The sequence below is a fragment of the Physeter macrocephalus genome, chromosome 11, assembly GCF_002837175.3.
Source record: "Physeter macrocephalus isolate SW-GA chromosome 11, ASM283717v5, whole genome shotgun sequence".
NCBI lineage: Eukaryota > Metazoa > Chordata > Mammalia > Artiodactyla > Physeteridae > Physeter > Physeter macrocephalus.
The window spans coordinates 141,776,354-141,792,890 of NC_041224.1; the positions used below are offsets into that span (position 1 = coordinate 141,776,354).

Here is a 16,537-nt window from a genome sequence, read left to right on the forward strand (position 1 = left end):
TGAACCGGTGTCCCCTGCATCGGCAGGCGGACTCTCAACCACTGCGCCACCAGGGAAGCCCCTCTCTTCTTCTTTACCTTTCCTTCCCTCCTCTTTTTTTGGTCATTTACCTTTGGTAGTTTAGAACACAAACTATGTAGAGTAGGCAGAGGAAGAAATGACACTAAAAGAAGTTTCTGCTTTCTTCGGTGACCATCTTCCGTGCCTGTCTGCCTTGTGTGTTGTCTTTTTAAAAGCCTACATTTTTAGATTTCCATTACTTCATTTGCAAATATCCAGGATGGCTTGCGTAGGAGAATTAGAGTGTTAGTCCAGAAACCTAGGTCCTTTTCTCAGGCTTAGTGCTGAACTAGCTTTTTGACCTTGGGCAAGTCATTCTGTTTCTCTGTATCTTCTCATTTGTAAAATAGGTTTAGACAGATCATTTCTACATTTTGGCACTGATTATTTATACAAGTTATCAAAATCAAATTTGTAAATTTAAATGTGTGATCATTTTTGTAATGATTAGACTCCAAATGGGAGAAAAATTACCCAAGATTGATCGTTTTTTTCTCCTCAAATTGTGTAAAATTTTGTTCATGTGCTTGTGTATCATTACCATAGATAACTTTGAGATGGTTGCCTTGGATTACAAAACATAATTTATGAATTACCATGTTTCATAGCTTGGGAAGTTATAAGTAGTTTATGTAGCCTAGATTATCCTTTGCAGAGAGATGTGGCCACAAGGACTTTGTGCTTCTTCTCTGAACCCCATCTATGCAATAAATTGCTTAGTATTCTGTTGTTCAGTATGTGTGCATTCCAGAGGTCAGCTGACCATTTGTCTTCATCTTTGACAGTCTATTCATACATAAGCATTAGTGGGCAATGTAGGGTATACCAAAGGTTTGGTAGTAGTAGAGAGTTCACTCCTCACTGCAAATGACTTCAATGTTGCCATGTTATACACTGCTACCAGTGCTGCTAACTGGTATTCCCCTTTCCCCCAAGAAGCTTCAAGTCTCTCTTGCTATATAGTTTTTTTCCCTCTGGATTTCCCCCAACCTTTAGATTTCTTATTTCTTATGGAGGTCTAGTCCAGATTTTCCTCCCCAGTTTTTATAATCGAACCTGTCTCAGTGCTCATCAAACAAAGGTCCTTCAGTTAGCAGCATCTACCCTCCTTCAAATGCTTGTTTAGCAGAGATCTTTGTTATGTGAGTGTATCTTTTGATCCTTATCCCCTTACTTACGTATCTGATCAAAGTAGTGTTTCTCAGAAAAAGTAGGGCTTGCTGTAAGAAGAATTCTGATATCAATTACTAAGAGAATATAGTTTTCTCAACATTGTTTACATAGTCTATTTTGTCCTCTGTTAATGGAGCACCGGGGCGTTCTGTATTATACTATGTGTCCATAGGTAAACAGAAAAGAACCTGTAGTGTTCTGGTCTTCAGTTTTTTACTAAAGGACTCTGCCAAAATTGTCAGTTTAATAACTCTTGTTTCATGGCTAATATGGTGCTTAGGGATCTTAACAGTGGAATGAATATATAGAGCTTTTTTTTAACTTGGGATAATTCTGAGTGGATTAAACCAAATGACCAGGTTCAAGACTCTTCGTTATGATTGTGAGATCTGAGATCGGTTTTACTTAATACAAGGCAGTGGCGGAACTTTAATGAATACTTCCTGACTCAGCCTTAAGATTTTTCAATTTGGGAGTTTGTTTGGTTTTAAAAGACAAAAATGGTCACCAAATTTTCTGATTATATCAAAGATGAATTCAGTCTTATGATTGTCATAGTACTTTGTATTGAAATGTTCAGATCATCTGATAATGCTAGTGTTGTGATGAGACCCAGCATGTGCTCAGAGTAGATTTAACACTAGGTGAGAACTAGAATTTCTCTCAGAAACTAACTTAAACTTTCATGGGCAAACTGAATCGCCTTGGGATTTACTGTTTGTAGATACATGCCAATTTAATAACTTGACTAAATAAAATACTCTTTAGTAGTCCACTTATGGAAAATGACTATGTATTTTTTAAAAGTAAAAATTATTTACTTATAGGTACTTATAGTATGTCATAGTATTTATAAGTATGACATATTTATAAGTACTATGTCATAGTATTTATAAGTAAATAATCTCTGATAACTATTATTTTTATATAACTATCTGCTGTATTTTGTAGCTATAGTTGGCTGCTTCACCAGGCTTCTACAAATTATTCAGAATCCCAGGAGGTAAGATTTCTGAATCACCTATTTTCAGTATGTAAAAGTCCAGACACAAAATTATTTGCCCTTGACTATATTTTTGCATTTGCAGTAGAGCTGGACCTAAAATTTTATCAGTTGATTGACTTGGTTTGTTACATTTTTATATTTCTAATATATTTTTTTCAAAAGTTGGGGTGGTTTTTTTTTAGAAAGCCTACCCTGTTTATCTTCAAAGAATTATTTGTTTTGTAGTTTTCATATCTATTTCTGTATATCTATATATCTAATCTATCTATCTATATGGAAAATAACTACTGGACTTTTCTATAAAAGGGAGAGTAAGATCCTTGTTAGGTAATATCAGAATTTAGATGTGTTGTGTATGTGGGAATGTAGTCATAATTAAATAGTTTCCATTTGCTGAGTTCCTCATTTTTGCTCTACTCTATGTGACTACTTTGCAGCCATTATAAACTTTGCAGCAACATTCAGAGGTAAGTATTAATATATGCCCATTATACAGATGACGAATGCTAGATTGGTGGTATCAAGTGTCCTAAGTATACAGTTGTCCCTCAGTATTCGCAGGGATTGGTTCCAGGAGCCCCCATGGATACCAGAATGTGTGGATGCTCAAGTCCCTTCTATGAAATAGCATAGTACAGTGAATACGGTGGGCCCTCCATATCCATGGATGTGAAACCCGAAGATATGGAGGGCTTACTGTAACACCTCCCACCTCCCCTTTAGCCTAGCTAAAGGAATTGAGGTACAGAGATGAGGCAACTTGCTGTTGACCTTCAGCAGATGACTTAACCTCACCATGGCTTAATATCTTCTATCTACCTATCTATCTAGGCTGTCCATCTAATCTTTTCAACAGATACACAGATGCCTAGGTTCCAGCCCTACTGTGGAAATTCTGGTTTTTTTAATCTTAACTTTTCAAAAGGTCCACAGATAATTCTTTTGTATAGCCATGACTGAGACCATTGCCATAGTAGTAAATGGTGCTTTAGAGCCAGGCAGGCTTGAATTAGAGGCCTGAATCCCCTCAACTTGTCTGATGAGTGACGTTGGCCAAGTTCTTTAGTCACACTAAAGTTCATCTATAAATTGAAGATAATGTTATTACCTACTTTAGAGTGTTGTTGAGAATGACTTCAGGTAACAGTTGTAAAACACTTATCAGTGATTTAGAATTCATCTTAAACATTGTCTGCTATTAAGGTATCATTACTATTGTATCTTTTGTCCAGTCAAAACACTCACCCTTGCCATATTGTGTATCAGCTTGGTGTCAGAAAGGTAATTTGATGAATACCACCATAAGGAATGAATAATGGCTAGTTTTCATTATTTAACCTCCATTAGTGGAATTGTAATAGTACACAGACAAGTAGGCAGGAGATCATTTTATCATACCAGTCAGCCAGACTTCTCCGCTGTGTATTAGTTTGGCCCTCGTAGGATAGAGAAGGAGGGAGAGGTTGCTGGGAAACTGTTTCCTTTCTGAGTTGTTTTTCTTCTTCCTTTCTCTCTCCCAGCGTCTTCTCAGAGCTTAGCATCACTAGCATCATCAATCCCCTAATCTCCTAAGTGCATCCTGTCTTACCTGGGTACTTTTCCCCACTCCTTCCCATCTCGCCTTCACCTCCATTAAATCTTATTGTATCCTTCTTTCAGATTGCATTAAATTGTGACTCATTTGATGACTTGGACCCCAAGTCTCTACATTCTAGGCCATTACCCAAGTAAAGGCCAACTGTCTTCCTACCTTGTGTAAGCGCATTCCAGACCAAGGGTTTTAGCTTTTGATTATTGGGAAAGGATTAGATTAGCTAAGCTTTCAGGCTTGTCTACAGTGCTGTCCTAGACCTTTTGAGCTCCTTTTCTGTTTATACCAAATGGTTATAGGGTACTATATGATGATATGTGTTATTACCACTAGATTAGGTTACAGTAGATGAATTTTGTTATATCTACATATGACAGTCTTTGTTATATGTTTGTATAATTGCTTTGCAATTTGAAAATTGAGGCTGAACCACTTACAGTAATCTAATAACTTACTGGCTTATCAGAGACTGAAAAACCTATGGAAAAGGTAGAATTTGAGCTAGATGTTAAAGGACGGGTATACTTATTTCTGTAAGTAAGGAGGAAAGACTTAAGGGAAGGAGCATGCAAATTTGGATCATTGTGAGTAGATATTTTTCTACTTTTTCAGAGAGTTGATGTAGTAGGAATAAAACTAGATATTTGGGGCTTCCCTGGTGGTGCAGTGGTTGAGAGTCTGCCTGCCAATGCAGGGGACACGGGTTCGTGCCCCGGTCTGGGAAGATCCCACATGCTGCGGAGCGGCTGGGCCCATGAGCCATGGCCGCTGAGCCTGTGTGTCCGGAGCCTGTGCTCCGCAACGGGAGAGGCCACAACAGTGAGAGGCCCGCGTACCGCAAAAAAAACAAAAACAAAAACAAAAAAAACCCCTAGATATTTGGAATCAAACTTTGGAAAATCCTGAATGTTCAACTAAGATGTTTGAATTAGTAGGCTTTTGGTATGTCCTGTGAATTCATTTATTTGTTTTTTCTTGATTAATATATACATACAACTTAGTTCTGAGATTCCCTAAGAGATTCACATACTCAATGCATCCTTAACCATTTGACATGGTTCATGTAAGCTGATGGCCACTGCCAAGTCTCTTTTCTATTTCAAGTACTTGTTCCTTGGGGAGAGTGTCAGATCAGCTACTTTTATCATGATGCTTTAGTTCTCTCTGCCTGTTGTACATTCTGAGCTGTGCCTGATCAGCCTTTCCCCCAGTTCTTCCTTGTTAATCATCAGGTTCCAAGTCAGCAGTGAATGTCTGCTTATCACAAGAGTTGTGAATTCTTATTGAAAGCTTTCTTTGTATTTCCTTCACTCTTAAAAAGGTTGTTGGATATGTAGTTTGTTTATAAGATAGTTATTAACTTTCCTGTTTCTCTTCCTTTGCAGACCTAGAGGATCAAGACATAATGGGAGCATTTTTAGACAAACCAAAGATGGAAAAACATAATGCCCAGGGGCAGGGTAATGGGTTGCGATATGGGCTAAGCAGCATGCAAGGCTGGCGAGTTGAAATGGAGGATGCACATACGGCTGTGATCGGTTTGCCAAGTGGACTTGAAACATGGTCATTCTTTGCTGTGTATGATGGGCATGCTGGTTCTCAGGTTGCCAAATACTGCTGTGAGCATTTGTTAGATCACATCACCAATAACCAGGATTTTAAAGGGTCTACAGGAGCACCTTCTGTGGAAAATGTAAAGAATGGAATCAGAACAGGTTTTCTGGAGATTGATGAACATATGAGAGTTATGTCAGAGAAGAAACATGGTGCTGATAGAAGTGGGTCAACAGCTGTGGGTGTCTTAATTTCTCCTCAACATACTTATTTCATTAACTGTGGAGACTCAAGAGGTTTACTTTGTAGGAACAGGAAAGTTTACTTCTTCACACAAGATCACAAACCAAGTAATCCGCTGGAAAAAGAACGAATTCAGAATGCAGGTGGTTCTGTAATGATTCAGCGTGTGAATGGCTCTCTGGCTGTGTCGAGGGCCCTTGGGGACTTCGATTACAAATGTGTCCATGGAAAAGGTCCTACAGAGCAGCTTGTGTCACCAGAGCCTGAAGTCCATGATATTGAAAGATCTGAAGAAGATGATCAGTTCATTATTCTTGCATGTGATGGTATTTGGGATGTCATGGGAAATGAAGAGCTCTGTGATTTTGTAAGATCCAGACTTGAAGTCACTGATGACCTTGAGAAAGTTTGCAATGAAGTAGTCGACACCTGTTTGTATAAGGTAGCTAGACTTTTTTTTTTTTTTAGATGAAATGATTTTATGTCATCTTAATTACTACTCTAGTATATAATCATCTTAGAACCTATAGTACTCAGAAATAAGTTTTTGGTACAATTGCAGGATACTTTTCATCAGTTATGAAAATAACATAGGAATACTTCTTAGAAATAAATTACGCGGTTACCAAAAATGCAAGGGTTATAATGTGAATGTTTAGTCTTTTAGTAACCATGACCACTTGAGCTTTTTAATATTGTGGAATTTTATCAAAGGTAAAAAGACTGTATCATGTTTTAAAAAGGGAATGGGGAGGGTTAAGCCTCAGTGTCTATATATGAAAAGCATTTTAGAATTTTAATATTTTATTTTTACCATGTGATATCTCAGTACATTTATGGAAATACTTTGAGACTATGGTCTAATGAATCTGTAGCACCAACAGAGGATTTAGTGATCATTTGGTGTGATGTAATAGAAATAGCCTTGGACATGGAGTCAGAAGAACTTGGTATGAGACTGTGTATGACTTCAGGTAAGCTATTTAAATTGTCTGGAAAATCAGTTTCTTTAATTGTTTAAAAATGAGAGAGAAAGATATTATTACCCTGTCTCATGGGGTTGTCGGGATGATCAAATGGGATCGTGTATATAGATGAGCAAGAGAAGGCTCTGCGGACTTAAGAGTCAGACCTGGAATCAAATCTTAACCTGTTACTTTTGTACTCTATAGTCTTGAACAAATTGTTCCACCTCTCTCAGCCATTGAATGGAGAAAATAGTATGTAACTCATAAGACTGTTGATGAGCTAATGTATACATATGAAGTACCTAGTTTTAGCAAACAGTGTGTGCTTGATACATGCTGCTCCCTTTTCTAGAAAAGTTAAAAATGTTACACAATTTACTTCTTTAGTTGCAGCGCTAAGAGTAGAATCCAAGTCTTTGACTTAGGTGCAGTGTTCTTTACACCACAGTTCTATTTTGTCAACAATGCTCATTAACTAATTCTTTGTGTTTGTTTGTTTAACAAATGGTGATTTTTATAAAACTCTTCTGAGGCTGTATATTTGATGTCCTTTTAAAACTCAGAAATAGAAAGTCAACATAATATTCTTTATGGTTTTATATGCACAACTGCCAGCTGTACTTAAAATCTTAATTAAACATCAGGTTTATGTAACATCCAACACATATGTTAAAAAAAATCAGTAGAGCAACAACTTGATAGTACACACTATTGTTGTTAATTTCTGAATTTGGGGGGAAACCAAACAAGGATGCTTATGTTCTTTGTCCCATTTAGTATAAAAAAGGGACAAGGCAGCATCCATTTGTTAGGTTTATTCTGTAGCACTTGAGAGTTAAATACTTGTTAACTAAATTAAAAGCTGTTTTCTTGAGAGACTTGGTCAGATTCAGATATTAGTAAATTATGACTCAGATTCTACTTTATCTCTTCTGCATTATGCTCTATTTAAAAATTGTTCAGTATCTTATCATTTGCCTCATTTTTATACAATTTTCCCCCAATATTTTAAATATTAAATTCTTTGTATTGTTTGCTTAAATTAATGGTATAACTTCAATTTTCCCATATAGGGGAATTAAATACTTAAAATTTTAGTACTCCAATTACTAATAGGAAGAGGAAGTCTGATTTTTGGGGAGGCCAAAATTGATTCAAGTATTTTAATTATAGCATTTTGAATATCTAGGTGCCTTTAAAAACGAATGTACTTCCTAAAAGTTAAACCTTTTTTTTAAATTATGAAAGTTAAAAGCTGGTTTATAAACTTTATATATGTAGTTTTACTTCTAATTCCATATTTCTACTTATTATGAAGCAAATTAATTTGCCCCATAATTTATTTTAAATGTAAATTTGTCAAAAAAAAAGTAAATTTGTCAAGTATATGTGTAACTACAGATCAAATCATGTTGTAAAGAATATCACTAGAATTTTCTATCTTGTTGAATTGAATGAATGTATGTGTATGTGTATTTGTGTTAGGTATCACTTCATGTTAAGTAGGCCACCAGTAAATGTTCAGAAGTATTTGTTTTATAGAGCTTTAAACTCTATTGCAACAATCATTTTTTTAATCTGTAGTGTTTCTCTCCTGTCTTTTGGAGTATTGGTTATTCTGTATACCATATGTACAATATATGTATTGGGGGGGTGCCCCTCCACATGTGCATATATATTTTTCTCTCCTTAAAAACAATATATATTTTCACTAGAACAAGTATAATTGGCATGACTGTAAAGGTTCTCAAAGCTTTGAAGAGCAAAAAGAAAACAAAATATTTTCTCAAACTTTTTTCTTCCCAGGGAAGTCGAGACAACATGAGTGTGATATTGATCTGTTTTCCAAATGCACCCAAAGTATCGCCAGAAGCAGTGAAGAAGGAGGCAGAGTTGGACAAGTACCTGGAAAGCAGAGTAGAAGGTGGATCATTTAACAAAAAATAAGTAGCTTTATTAAAGAAAAACCTCAACATAATCAAACTTTAACATTTTAGCTTTTAGATCTTTACATGCCTTTGACATTTAGTGTACAAAAGTGGGAAAGGGCATTTCTGTAGTAGCTGTTTAGATATTTGTTATTGTCCTATCACAGTTATATTAGAAATAGCAACTCGGATGGCCCAGTACATTCTGTTCAGGATACTTTTGTTTAAAAAGGCTGAAGTGTTGTGTGCTTTCAAATTCTTGATGAATTCATTGGCATGAATAATTTTATGCCAGGAAAGTCTAATTTGTGGTTTATTTAATTATAAACAGATTTTTTTATGATGGTGATAATTTGAATACCATCTTTCTGTGTAAAGCTGGGTGTATGAATTTAATATCTTTGGGACTTTTAAAAAAATAACTTGAAGATCATAGCCTGGTTATTAACAACTTTCATGTGCCACAGCTTTTAAAAATTTATCTTAAACCATTCCAAAGCTTCTTGCCTAAGCCATAAACTGCCTCACCTAGACAACGTAAACCTGAATAGAAGACATACCTGGCATATATCTCTACCTGGCAGAAATAGAAATGCTGAATAAAATCAAGAAATAAGTTGGGAATTACAGAAGTGTATTTGTCATAATTCTACAAATTACTTTGAGACAATTAGAAAGGTATTTGTAACTCTCAAGTGTAATGCCTTTAAATATTTGAAAAACTTTTAAATGATCATTGATGCAGGTACTATTTGCCATAACTATTACGCCTCCCCAGAGAATTCCAGTTTACTGCATATATGCAATATGCATGTAGATTATGCAGTTTCTTTAAGCAGAAAAATTTGACATGCCAATAATAGTGTTAAAATGCATTTTTGGCTCCTAATGTCATTACTTTGCACGTTAAAGACCTTTAATAGCATGTAAACATTGGTACACCATACACCATTATGTCCTGCTGTGTCTGCATTATTAAAATTAATATGCACTTTAATTTTGTTTTCTCCCTTTTTACTGTTTGATACCAATTATAATTAGTCTGATATTAGAATCATGGTTGGTTTTGGTTTTTCAGTACTGTCTGGAGCTGCTATTTTGTTTTTATTTCTCTCCCCTACTTGATAGTGATATATCTAGTATGTGTATATAGTATTTAGTATTTCATTCACTGGACATACTATTCAATGAGTTTGTTTCCTCACTGTTTCCAAGGGTCTTGGAAATTTTTTGTTTTAAATGATTCATTTCAATATAAGTTATCAGTGAGATAATATATTTAGAATGCTACCAAGTCATAGCACATTGGTTCAAACTGCTGGTTAGTGGAAAAATACGAAACCTGAAGAAGAATATGTATTGGGATATGTTGATATTTAATTTATTGGCACTTTAACCTGAGTGTACATGTTTTCTTATCAATTTAAGGAAATAATTAGTTTTATTTACTATGAAATGGGGTCAAATTTTAGAAATGAATTGCTGTTTTTTCTCTTTAGTGTGCACTCTTACGTTTTTGATGCAATTCTAAATAATTGCTTTAGATAAGTAATTTTATGTTACAGTATTAAGTTTTATATTGCTTATTATCAAGCAAGAATTGCCACCTGAACAGACTTTACATTAATACTCAATATTTTTGGTATGTTGAAGTGTTGTTATACTTGTACTGTTCAACTGGAGATTATTATGTCATAAATTAAATACAGTATTATTTACTGAGGTAGATTTGATGATACTGCATCTAGTTAAATATTACAGTAATTAAAACCACTACTATATTTAAAAACATAGAAAGAATGTAACTATTTGCATTGTAAAAGTTGTTATATGTCTTAAAAAGTGATAAATACTGCAGTCAGCTTCCAAAACAGGCACTGAATACCTTTTTCTTTTTTTCTTTCTTTAAATACATGCCTTCACTAAATTGCTGTGACCTATTAAACCTCATTTTATTTGCTTTGAATACTTTTGGCTTCTCTGTCCACACCACAGAAAAGGACAAAGGCTTTTTAGCTCTCCTCCTATGATATTCTAAATACTTGACTCTCTAGGGTTGTGAAAAGATTCAGCTCATAATTTAAACCATACCACTTAAGGTTGTGGTCCTTCTAAGCCAATTTAAGAGGATACTTGTGTGATGTATGTATTTTTATTTGCTATTGACTGCCCAAGCTTTAAAGTTGTTAATTTGGAGATAACTGATAGAATACCTCAGACTTGGTGGCGGGGCGGGGGGCAGAATATGTTTATACATGAGTATGTAGAACATAGATATTCTATACATATATATTCCTTAATAAAAGCATTCAGTCTTTTTACAATTCTAATTAAAATGTATAGTCCAAAAGAATTAAAGGAATATTTCTTAAAATTGCTTTTTCTTTATTTTTTAAAGCAGAAAGAAGCAAGGCTAGTGTAGTGTTAATGGTCAGATAGTTTAAATGTATTGTCCCATGTGGAATAGGAGATATAACTGTTTTTAAAGTCTTATATTATTTTTTTAAAGAATTTGTCTTCCTGTAATTTTCTTCACAATTAAAATATCCTAATTTTTATATTTTAACAAAGGAGATGTATGAAACATCAAATATAGATGATTCAAGGTAATGTTTTTAGGCCTGAAACCATCATTGATTGAATTTATCATCAGTGTTCATTTATATTGTATCTAGTTATTTATCCAATAATTGTATTGGCTTAGCAGAGACTGTATGTTAAGTGTATTACAGCTTTAGATTGTGAAATTGTGCAGTTTAGGTCAACATCAAATTCCTTTATTTTTGTACAGCAAATTTCCAGCATTAGAATCATGTAGAATAAATATACTAGATGTTAAAGATTATACAATAAAGGAACTTGGCAAACCAAATCTGAGATCCTTGCTTTTTGTTCAGATTAAAGACTGGTTTAAAAAAAAAAAAAGCAAAAAATAAAAGATGGTAAAATTTGGCCTTAATCCTCAAAGGACAGTTTGAGCCATTTAAAGAAGTATGGGTAGCAATGTCTGTCTTTTAATATGTGGCTTTAATGATGAATTAATATTTTGAAACTTGATCAAAGGATGAAAGGTCTTTACATGCATTGTTATTTTCAATGGTATTTACAAATTGAGAACTAGAATGATCTCCAATGATGACAAAGAAAATTTCTTAGTGTAAATAATGGAAAACAAAAAATTGAACATATAACTTACAAATGCCCTTGGCATGATCTTACGTTTAGAATAAATATGCTGAAACTCCAGGTAAAGCCTTCCTGTACTTACAGTGAATAGTTTGAGAGCTCTTTGTCAGTGCATAATGGTTGGTATTTTGTGGTATGAATAACAATATGCATCTGCATGGCAACACTGCCGATCATATCACTCTATCCATTTAATAACTGAATGTTTTGAAATTAACAATTTAAATACAGTTGTATGGTTTATCAAATTTTTTCTTTTTAAAAATTTTGTCCTGAAATGTAGCCTTTTTCCATTCTGTAGGCTTTGTTCAAGTAATCAACTAAGGAAATGGTATATATCTATTTATTGCTTAAAGATACTTTAGACAAAAGTTAAGCTGAGAGTGGTGTTCAAGTACATGACCTATTCTGCACATGCTACTTAAGTATCATTTTGCAAATATAAATATATGTAAATATGATTTGGGTTAGTATATAATCAGCAAATCCCCCATACTTAAAGGGTTTTTTTTTTTCTTTTTTCAAATCTTGAAATTGTTTATTTTTTTAAAAAAAATCTGTGTACTGTATTTTCAGGGCAAAGTTCAGGAAACATGTTTCCAGTCTAAAGAGAGGAGTTAATCTCCTCAGATGTAATTAGTTGGCATCTTAAGAGGAATATCCTCATTTGTACACACATATCCCTGATTATGGTAATACATTGATTTTAATATGAATTTTTTTCACATTTTTGTCTTGTTTATTTTCATTCTTTGAAGTTAATCTGGAAAGTAGTGTGTCTCTTGTATCATTTTGTACATCCCTTTGTCATCAATTTTCAAAGGTCAATTTGATTTTTATTTTTTTATATAGTTTAGAAAATCTCAGATGTGGTAAATGCCATCTTTAAAAACCTAAGTTATCTTTGTTTCAGTTTTTTAAATTATTATTAAATTTGGATAACACTTACAAAAAAAGTACTTCTGATTCCCAGAAATCATAAAGAAGCAGGGGGAAGGCGTCCCTGACTTAGTCCATGTGATGCGTACATTAGCGAGTGAGAACATCCCTAGCCTCCCACCAGGGGGTGAATTGGCAAGCAAGTAAGTTATATTCTGCATACTCTTACCATCTATCTCTGTACATGAAAATGTTAGGTGTCCGTTGATCAAATGTGTATTTACCTAATTTCTAAAGTGACTTCAAAATGTTTAACCTGTGGTTCGGTGTTTTTCAGTATTAATGATATATGGTGCTTACTTAGAATAGGTATCAATATCATTGTAACTAATTACACTGAAGGCTGTCTTCAGTGGAGGCTTGGATTACACTGATTGCCTCATATAGCATAAATGAGATAATACAGTGAAAGAAATTTTTAAACTAAATTACATAGTACTACAAAATTCTAAGTGTCATTATTATTCCTACTATTATAATTTGATTTTCTTAATCCCTGGATAACTGAACACCCCATGGATGAGCGTTTTTCTCTTCTATCTGGGCCATTTTTCTGTATCTCTGATTTTCCTAGTGTTTTTGGTTGTTGATGCTGGTTGGTTGGGTTTTGGTGTAAGGGAAGATAGGTAGATGCATTTCTTGCTTTTTATCTATTTTCACTTTAGTTCCTAGAACTGTGGGCTAATATGTGTTAGATACTAAGCTTACATCTTTATAAACTACAGTAGAGACTTTAAGCAATTTTATAATTCAAGGCCTAAAACATTTTTACCTCAGATATCCATGTAATTGACCTACAAAGATATATTGACTAATTTCCTTGATCCTCCACTTGATCTGTAAGTGTAGCCATGTTCTTTAATCATTTCATGTAATTGTAAAACTTCCTGTTTGAAGGTTTTATTTTTTGGAAATTGTTTCTTCCAATATGATCTTCTGTGAAATGACTGTCTATAAAATTGCTTCAAATCAGTTTTGTAAGTAGGGAGGCTTATAACTTATAAATACCACTACTGATTTCTTATTTTTAATAAAATATTATACAAAAAGTAATTCCTAGACTTGCCAGGGAAATGTCATATTTGACATTTCAGTTTTAATAGAGCTTTTTTAAAGGGGCATTATGAAAAGCAGAAATTTAAGTGTAAAATATCTAAATTATTTTACCATAACAGATATTGAAGTTATTTCTACTTCACAACATTCAGCTCTTAACCAGAATATATTAATATTATATCTTAAGACCTGCATTGTCATTTCTGATTCATAACCACTAAATGCCAATTCAAATAGAAGCAGCCCATATAGACTGATTTTTTTTTCCAAGCCATGACTTTTAGTCTTCTATTAATTGCATTAGTAGAGTGTTATATTCTAGAATAAATTCACCGCTACTTTAACAGTGGGGCCCAAATATCTTAAAGTATGGCTCACTTATTGACAGTAAGAAATAGAACTAAAATAATTTAAGTGTATGATTATCTTTGACATTTTAATGAACACCTGGCTATGAGTTACTACGCAGTTTTGTGCTCTGAAGAATTAACTTTCTGCATTTTTTTCTAAATTTAGGCGGAATGTTATTGAAGCCGTTTACAATAGACTGAATCCATACAAAAATGATGACACTGTAAGTGGCATTTAGCTCCCTCTGCTTTCCCTTCCCCTCCACTCTAAATGCATATCCTTCCTGCCTGTTTTTGCAGAGCTGTTCATTGCACCCATTCTCTTACACACACCCCTGACTGATTGCTCTGAACTCTGCCAGCACCAGTTCTAGTGCTTGAGGATATAATCATGGTGAGTGGCTATTTAACTCAAAAAAGAAGAAAGTCCGTTTTAATTATTCTGGTTTTTTTAAGCCTCTCCAAGCAATCAACTTCAGAAGTTTTCCGCCACTAAATGTTTTTTTGAAGTTGGGAATATCTCTGCTCAGAATCTTAAATTAATTCTGAGTTTTGTAAGCAGCTGTAACAGAGCTTCAGAATGCCCATCTCCATTAATGCCCATTCTTTGCCAAGAACCCTGCATATTTCATTTAAATACTAGAGAATTCTGTTTATATAAAGACATTTAGAATGCCTTATTCTCCAATTAAGTTTCCTGTTACAATTCTGTTGTAGTGTGGTGATTACAGAAAAGTGGTAACAAAATCATTTGGGCCTGGCTCTGAAATATTTTATATATTGCATTATGAAGCCTCCTCAAATCTCTTATTACTTGAGGTTTTTATGCAATAAAAATTTGTAAAGGTAGTGTTCTAAAAATAAATTGGGTTTATTGAAGAGAAAAATAAAATTCTTTTTAGTAGTTGACTGGTTTAGAAATACATTTGGTCAACCTCATGGTAAAATCATATTTCAAATATTTATTCCAAGACAAAACAAAGCGTTCACAATTCTTTGAACAGATTAAATATTGATATTTCATAAACACATGTACACATATTATATATTTTAGAAAACATTTATATTCTAAAGGTCAGCTTTACAAAACCTTATCTTTCTGCATTACCCAGGAAATAATGCATCTCTAAGTTTTAATTTAGTTCCTTGTTTTGCTTTGTTTCCTTTTATAAAGGACTCTACTTCAACTGATGATATGTGGTGAAACTGCTCATCTAGCCATGGAGTTTACCTTCACCTCCAAAGGAGAGTACAGCTCAATTTCCTTGAACCTTTTAAACATCCATCTTCAACTTTAAAGAAGGGCATGTATGACATGGGTGAGAGTGATTACACCAGAGAACTTCAGCAGTACCACAGCTAGCCCAGAACTGATTTTTTTTTTTTTTGTAAATTTGAGACTTATGTAAACGTGATTTCAAACCATAATTCATGTTGTAAATCAGACTCCAGCAATGTTTGTTGTATGATTTTGTTTTTTGTAAAGTATAATTGTCCTTGTATAAAATGCTCATATTTAATTATGAACTGCTTTAAATCACTATCAAAGTTATAAGAAATGTTTGGCTTGTTGTGTGACGCAACAGATATATATAGCCCTTTCAAGTCATGCTGTGTTTGGACTTGGGGTTGGGACAGGGAGAGCAGCAGCCATGTCAGCTAGACGCTCAAATGTGCACGTGATTATGGAGAATTATTCCAAAATCTTACAAAGCTAAATATCCAGGGAGTTAATTGAAAACTAGTTTAATGTTTTTGGCAGTGGGATTGGCATTGTCAATAAAGCTGGTCCCTTCATTTAACTGTCTTTTAGGTTCTCTCCTTGTTGCCATGAGTATTGCAGGTAATACAATATATTCATAAGAATATCAATCTTGGGGCTAAAATGCCTTGATTCTTTGCATCTCTTTTACAAGTCCTTACATTTAGTTACTAATTGATAAGCAGCAGCTTCCTGCAAATAGTAGGAGACTGCCACATTTTTGCTATCATGATTGGCTGGGCCTGCTGCTGTTCCTAGTAAGATATTCTGAATTCCATTTTATCAATAAAGCTTGATTTAACAAACAAGAAATTTAATCATGTATGTGTAATTCCTCCTTTACTCCGCCCTTATATTAAAGCACCATACCATTGTAAATGAGAATTTTTCTCATGGGGAAAGATGTTAGTCTCTTTTAATTGGAAAATACTGTAATTCAAGGCATAAATGGAACTGTTTCCCTTCCATTAGAAAGACTATAAAAGATTTAAGTCTCTGTTGTTCCTTGATCTATTTTTGTTTTGTTTTGTTTTGTTTTTTTGTGGTATGCGGGCCTCCCTCTGCTGCGGCCTCTCCCGTTGCGGAGCACAGGCTCCGGACACGCAGGCTCAGCGGCCATGGCTCACGGGCCCAGCCGCTCCGCGGCATGCGGGATCCTCCCAGACCGGGGCGCGAACCTGGTTCCCCTGCATCGGCAGGCGGACGCGCAACCACTGCGCCA

At 34.4% G+C, this 16,537-nt stretch overlaps 1 protein-coding gene across 4 annotated transcripts in view; it reads left to right on the plus strand.

Moving 5' to 3' along the window:
* PPM1A (protein phosphatase, Mg2+/Mn2+ dependent 1A) overlaps nucleotides 1-16,128 on the plus strand; it is a 46,003-nt gene extending 29,875 nt beyond the window's left edge. For 3 of the 4 annotated variants that reach the window (XM_028495971.2, XM_024117025.3, XM_028495970.1), the window contains exons 2-6: nucleotides 5,216-6,069; nucleotides 8,402-8,519; nucleotides 12,683-12,791; nucleotides 14,221-14,278; nucleotides 15,229-16,128. In XM_028495971.2, the coding sequence (XP_028351772.1) occupies nucleotides 5,236-6,069; nucleotides 8,402-8,519; nucleotides 12,683-12,791; nucleotides 14,221-14,278; nucleotides 15,229-15,258 (1,149 nt within the window). In that variant the 5' untranslated portion in view covers nucleotides 5,216-5,235 and the 3' untranslated portion in view covers nucleotides 15,259-16,128. Of the gene's footprint in view, nucleotides 1-2,178; nucleotides 2,237-5,215; nucleotides 6,070-8,401; nucleotides 8,520-12,682; nucleotides 12,792-14,220; nucleotides 14,279-15,228 lie in introns of those variants that run through there. The other variant, XM_007122197.3, reaches the window with a different exon arrangement.
* The last annotated feature ends 409 nt before the right edge of the window (nucleotides 16,129-16,537 follow it).